Here is a 7,166-nt window from a genome sequence, read left to right on the forward strand (position 1 = left end):
CTCAATTAACACTCAATTATAATAATCTGAAATGCACCTTTATGTACTGGAGATATTTAAAGACGTTTCGAAATAGAATCCAATTAATAGAAAAAGTTGTGATAATTTGTTTTAGATTCTAATGAAATATTTCCTTTGAGTTTGAAATACATGGAAGTGTCAGTATTACATGATAGGAAGAAATTATACTTTTCCTTAAAAAGATATATCACAATGGAGTTCATGTGAACAAATGGGGAATTGAAACTGCAACCTCCTGAACGTTGAGCCAACGTGCGGTGGAAGCACCGCGGCGAGGCGGAGGCACCGCGGCGAGGCGGAGGCACCGCGGCGAGGCACCGCGGCGAGGCACCGCGGCGAGGCGGAGGCACCGCGGCGGAGGCACCGCGGCGGAGGCACCGCGGCGAGGCACCGCGGCGAGGCACCGCGGCGAGGCACCGCGGCGAGGCGGAGGCACCGCGGCGAGGCACCGCGGCGAGGCACCGCGGCGAGGCACCGCGGCGAGGCGGAGGCACCGCGGCGAGGTGTCCTTCAATGGTAACAATGGATTTTACTCTTTTAAATCTTTTCATTACTCAACCAAAATGTACCGCTGGGGCTGAGATGAAGTATCCGTGAAATGTGATTTAACCTCAGTCGGGGGCAGTTTGTCCAGAAACCAGTTAGGATGACGGTACGACAGAAAGATGCTACGATGGTACGATACGCCAACGTAACGATGGTACCAGGCTACCACACTACCACGCTACGATGGTACGATACGCCAACGTAACGATGGTACCAGGCTACGACGCTACGACGGTGCGACGGTGCGACGCTACGACGCTACGACGGTGCGACGCTACGACGCTACGACGGTGCGACGCTACGACAGAACCATGGAACAACGCTGAGACGGAACAATGGCATGACTGAACAAGACACTACAACAGAACCACATTTGGATGGAACAACGCTGAGACACGGTTACAGGTGTGTACTGGAGTACCCGTCGTACTAACCACCATCCTAGTAACTGCCATTAAAACTTCAACTCAGAGATTCAATTAAGTTAACAAAGACTCGTCTGAGGATTACTTCCAAGTCTCTGCTCCATAGTTTTCAAAGTCACCTCTAAGAAATCTCATGGACCCTCAGCTTCACTCTAAAAGACGTTAAAGAAAGTTAAAGGATGAACCGTACGCCTCGGACATGTCCTCCTTCTTCTCTCTTCAAGAACTAGTTCCTCTAAACCACGGTTCCCCAAACCTTTATCCTGTAATGCCCCAGACGTTCCCTAAAGGAAGCTGCAGACCGGCAAAAAGCAAAGAGTCCTTTTCTGGGTTCTGGTCCTTCCTGTTCTGAAAGCTCCCAGCAGACAAAGCAGGTCCTGGAGCCCAGACCAGGAGGGCACCAGGAGGGCACCAGGAGGGCACCAGGAGGGCACTAGGAGGGCACCAGGAGGGCACTAGGAGGGCACTAGGAGGGCACCAGGACTTACGTTAGCAAACAGGTGGATGTCTGTGGAGTTTCCAGGGATCAGACTGGTTTTCTAGACAACGAAAGACCCTGAAGGACTCACTGAGTTTGCAGATCCAGGAGACCAGAATCCAGAGAGCCACCAGGTACGGCGTGGTCACATGTTCCCACTTCCAGGACACAATGGGCAGGGTGGTGATGGCGCCCCCTCCATGGCCTTCATGACCCCCGGATTCGTCTTCACCTCCTGAGTTAGGACTATGGTCCTGCTGGTCCTCGTCGGCCCCTCCTGTGGACGCCGCCAGCAGCACACCGAGGAGAAGAAGGACTCTCCAGGCTCTCGCCATGTTTTACAGGAACGTCTTGGACCTCAGAGTGAAACCCAGAGGGGGTTCTCTGCTGCGTCTGTCTCACTTGGTGTCCACCTGGGTCTTCATCCCGACCTGCTCCCCGGCTCGGCTCCACCTCCACCCTCCCGTCAGTCCAGGTTTCAGGTTTTCACAGCAGGTGGAGCTCAGCCCAGCCTGTTACTGCTGCTCCTCCCTGTTAATGCTGCTCCTCCCTGCTCAGACCCAGACCGGCTCGTTTGGCCACTTCGCTCAAAGGAAGATGCTCCGCTCAGTCCTGACAGCCGCCAAGTCTTCACGTTTAATATTATTAATATTAAACTTCTCCAGGAAAATCAATGGAATATCTCAGACGCACTTCCTTGTTGATCCTTCTGTAAACTGGGATCAACAATGAGGATCAACACGCCCTCATCTCACTTCAGCAGCAGGAATGAGTCACGGCAGCTTCACCTGCTCCTTCCACTCTTCAGAGTCCCTGTATCTTCTCCTTTCAGCAGCGCCGGGCCACAACACGTCTTGGTGTAATGCTGACTAAATATCAATGCTAACTGCACTGCTACTAGTTCACTAAAGTCCTGCTGACCACAGGAGGACTGCAGGGTGGACCCTGAAGTCCCTCGGTTCTGCCAACACCAACATGATGGACCACAAGTAGCATTAACATCAACCTGAACCCAACTGCTGTCATCAGCATTCGTAGCCTTTAAACAGTCATGTTTCCTCTAGAGAAGCTGGATGGATGAATGAACAGACGTTATTACAGGGACATGTGAAGAAACAGGCACACACACACACACACACACACACACACACACATACACACACACACACACACACACACACACACACACACACACACACACACACAGCAGAGAACAAAGAGCTCTAAACATGAACACTGAGAGAACGTTCTAGTGAACAAACTACCAAGTTGGATTGTTATTACAGTGACTGTCAAAATAAAACCACCAAGTTGGATTGTTATTACAGTGACTGTCAAAATAAAACCACCAAGTTGGATTGTTATTACAGTGACTGTCAAAATAAAACCACCAAGTTGGATTGTTATTACAGTGACTGTCAAAATAAAACCACCAAGTTGGATTGTTATTACGGTGACTGTCAAAATAAAACTACCAAGTTGGATTGTTATTACGGTGACTGTCAAAATAAAACCACCAAGTTGGATTGTTATTACAGTGACTGTCAAAATAAAACCACCAAGTTGGATTGTTATTACGGTGACTGTCAAAATAAAACTACCAAGTTGGATTGTTATTACGGTGACTGTCAAAATAAAACCACCAAGTTGGATTGTTATTACAGTGACTGTCAAAATAAAACCACCAAGTTGGATTGTTATTACCGTGACTGTCAAAATAAAACTACCAAGTTGGATTGTTATTACGGTGACTGTCAAAATAAAACTACCAAGTTGGATTGTTATTACGGTGACTGTCAAAATAAAACTACCAAGTTGGATTGTTATTACCGTGACTGTCAAAATAAAACTACCAAGTTGGATTGTTATTACCATGACTGTCAAAGTAAAACTACCAAGTTGGATTGTTATTACCGTGACCGTGACTCCCCCACCCAAACCCACACCCACCCCCCCACCCCCACCCACACCCAAACCCACACCCAAACCCCAACCCAAACCCCCACCCACACCCACCCCCCCACCCCCACCCCCACCCCCACCCCCACCCACACCCACAACCCCCACCCACCCCCCCACCCCCCACACACACCTACAGACCAAAGCGTAGGTCTGTAGTCTGGGAGACTCGGCTGGACGGACTTTGTCCCTCTGGTGTCCTCCTGAACCAGAACGTCCAGGTTCTACTGCAGGAACTTCATTGTGTGTGAATGACGTGAGAGCAGCAGCTGCTGGGAGCGGTCCGACCCGTTTGTCTGACCCACCTGAGACGAGCCGCCCCCTCCACACAGACACACACACACACACACACACACACACACACACACACACACACACACACACACACACACACACACACACACACACACACACACACACACACACACACACACAGAGCGGCTCTGTTGAGCCTTCATTGCCTCCATGTCAGTGTGTTTATGTGACAGGAGCTTCTAAATGACCCTCAGTTCGGACGCTCTGTTTCTTTTCCACTCGGGTCTGGAGTTCTACCGGCCCGGCGGCACCGCAGTGTTTCAGGTGACAACACGTCGTTCATGTGTTTTATTTTCAGAAAAGTTTCCTGTTTCCACTGCAATGTTCTGAAAACAATGCAGTTAGCATGTTGGGCCACTAGTTGGTGCTGCTGGTTGCATTAGTAATGAAACCACACACACACACACACACACACACACACACACACACACACACACACACACACACACACACACACACACACACACACACAGTGCAGAATAATCCACTCTAAACATGAACAATAAGAGGAAACAGAGATTAACTAACTAAAATGATTAAAACTGTTCTCGTTGATTAAAATCTACTAAAACATCTTAGAATGAATTAAATGAAAGATTAAACAGCTGATGTAGTGTAACTTGCAGAGAACCCGAGTAAAGCAGCTGCTCTGCCCCAGTCAGCAGCTGTGAAGGTCTGAGTGTCGCTCCTTCAGACTCCAGAGCGACGGTTCCTCTGCTGAAGCCTCGTCACTGATTGTCCCGTCTGAACGCTTCACTAACACGCTCTGGTGGCTCATTAACCGCAGAACTAACTGGGACTAAAGGTTCTCGGTTTAAGAAGCAACTCAGAGCTGGAGATCATCTTCAGAGTTACTCAGAGAGAAAGTAATCCTGACACTTCTAGTGGCTGCGTCTGACTGAGTGAGTCAGTTCCTGTTCCAGCTGGTAATCTGATAATAATCTGACCTCTGAACTCTAAACTACCTGCAGGTGATCTCTTGGTGGGATCTGACTGATGAACATCATCTGGATGTTTGGATTATTAATCCTTCTTCTCACATGTTCTGCTTCATCGATGTGGTTTTTAGTTCTCGTTGGGTTTTAATTGAAATCCTTGGCTCAGATCTCCAGTCTGGTTCCTCTGGAGCATCAAGCTGGTTCTGTAGAGTCCATGAGATTCAGGAACGTTGAGGAACCCTGAGGTGGGACTGTTTACAGTGTGACACCGTCAGCTGGAGGAGGTGGGACTGTTTACAGTGTGACACCGTCAGCTGGAGGAGGTGGGACTGTTTACAGTGTGACACCGTCAGCTGGAGGCTGAGGCTGGAGTATACTGCAGACCTGTTGCTTCTACGCACAGGTCACACAGGTCACACAGGTCACACAGGTCACATAGGTCACATAGGTCACACGGGTCACACAGGTCACATAGGTCACATAGGTCACACGGGTCACACAGGTCACATAGGTCACATAGGTCACACGGGTCACACAGGTCACATAGGTCACATAGGTCACACGGGTCACACAGGTCACATAGGTCACACAGGTCACACGGGTCACACAGGTCACATCACACAGGTCACACAGGTCACATAGGTCACACGGGTCACACAGGTCACACAGGTCACACGGGTCACACAGGTCACATAGGTCACACGGGTCACACAGGTCACACGGGTCACACAGGTCACACAGGTCACACAGGTCACACGGGTCACATAGGTCACACAGGTCACACAGGTCACATAGGTCACACGGGTCACACAGGTCACACAGGTCACACGGGTCACACAGGTCACACGGGTCACACAGGTCACACAGGTCACACAGGTCACACGGGTCACACAGGTCACATAGGTCACACAGGTCACATAGGTCACACAGGTCACACGGGTCACATCACACAGGTCACACAGGTCACACGGGTCACACAGGTCACACGGGTCACACAGGTCACACGGGTCACATCACACAGGTCACACAGGTCACACAGGTCACACGGGTCACACGGGTCACACAGGTCACATAGGTCACAGGTCACATAGGTCACACAGGTCACACAGGTCACACGGGTCACACAGGTCACATAGGTCACACAGGTCACACAGGTCACACAGGTCACATAGGTCACACAGGTCACACAGGTCACACGGGTCACACAGGTCACACAGGTCACATAGGTCACACAGGTCACATGGGTCACACAGGTCACACAGGTCACACGGGTCACACAGGTCACATAGGTCACACAGGTCACACAGGTCACACTGGTCACAGAGGTCACACGGGTCACAGAGGTCACACAGGTCACATAGATCGCAGAGGTCACATAGGTCACACAGGTCACACGGGTCACAGAGGTCACACAGGTCACATAGATCGCAGAGGTCACATAGGTCACACAGGTCACAGAGGTCACACAGGTCACAGAGGTCACATGGGTCACACAGGTCACATAGGTCACAGAGGTCACATGGGTCACACAGGTCACATAGGTCACAGAGGTCACACGGGTCACACAGGTCACATAGATCGCAGAGGTCACACAGGTCACAGAGGTCACATGGGTCACACAGGTCACAGAGGTCACAGAGGTCACACGGGTCACACAGGTCATATAGATCGCAGAGGTCACACGGGTCACATAGGTCACATAGATCGCAGAGGTCACACGGGTCACACAGGTCACATAGGTCACACGGGTCACAGAGGTCACATAGATCGCAGAGCTCACACAGGTCACACAGGTCACAGAGGTTACAGAGATCTCAGAGGTCACACAGGTCACACAGGTCACAGAGGTTACAGAGATCTCAGAGGTCACCTCTGACAGGAGCATCGGTCTGATGCTTGGCCTGTGTGTGTGGGAATACAACACACATCTTTATATTATTCTCATGATTAAAGCTGAATAAGAAGGCCACCAGAGGGCGACACACACACACACACACACACACACACACACACACACACACACACACACACACACACACACACACACACACACACACACACACACACACACCTCTGAGGTTATCTGAATAGAATATTTTATTAAATAAGTGAATTTTCTTCCCGCACACATGAGCTCTACTTTTAGAGTAATCATGAAAAAAATTAATTGTGAGAAATAATATTAAATCTCATTAATATAGAGACTAATCAAGCCTTCCTCCATCAGTGGGTGATATGTGTGGCTCGTTTGTTTAGTTCATCGTTTCTAATTTGACTATAAAAATTATTTTAAAAAGCTGAACAGAGTCCAAACAGCCCAGCGGGTTTATTTCTGTGTTGTCCCTCGATTCTACACAGTGAGCTTCTAACACTGTCGACTGGTTGGGATGGATCTTATCCCCAAAACAAAAGACAATAATACAAAAACTATAGGAACTAGAGAGGCTGTTTGTTTCCTTCAGTCTACGACACTGGAAACAGGAA

At 49.6% G+C, this 7,166-nt stretch overlaps 1 protein-coding gene across 3 annotated transcripts in view; it reads right to left on the reverse strand.

Moving 5' to 3' along the window:
- Positions 1-1,942, reverse strand: part of LOC308122783 (sodium/hydrogen exchanger 3-like) — a 30,528-nt gene extending 28,586 nt beyond the window's left edge. For 2 of the 3 annotated variants that reach the window (XR_013936169.1, XM_080484865.1), the window contains exon 1: positions 1,562-1,942. Coding sequence is in view for 1 of the 3 variants with exons in the window: in XM_080484865.1 (XP_080340991.1) it covers positions 1,562-1,805 (244 nt within the window). In the remaining 2 variants the exon portion in view is untranslated. The remainder of the gene's footprint in view (positions 1-1,561) is intronic. The other variant, XR_013936168.1, reaches the window with a different exon arrangement.
- Positions 1,943-7,166: the final 5,224 nt, after the last annotated feature.

This window comes from Lipophrys pholis (assembly GCF_963383615.2).
Source record: "Lipophrys pholis genome assembly, chromosome: 17".
Classification (NCBI taxonomy): Eukaryota; Metazoa; Chordata; class Actinopteri; order Blenniiformes; family Blenniidae; genus Lipophrys; species Lipophrys pholis.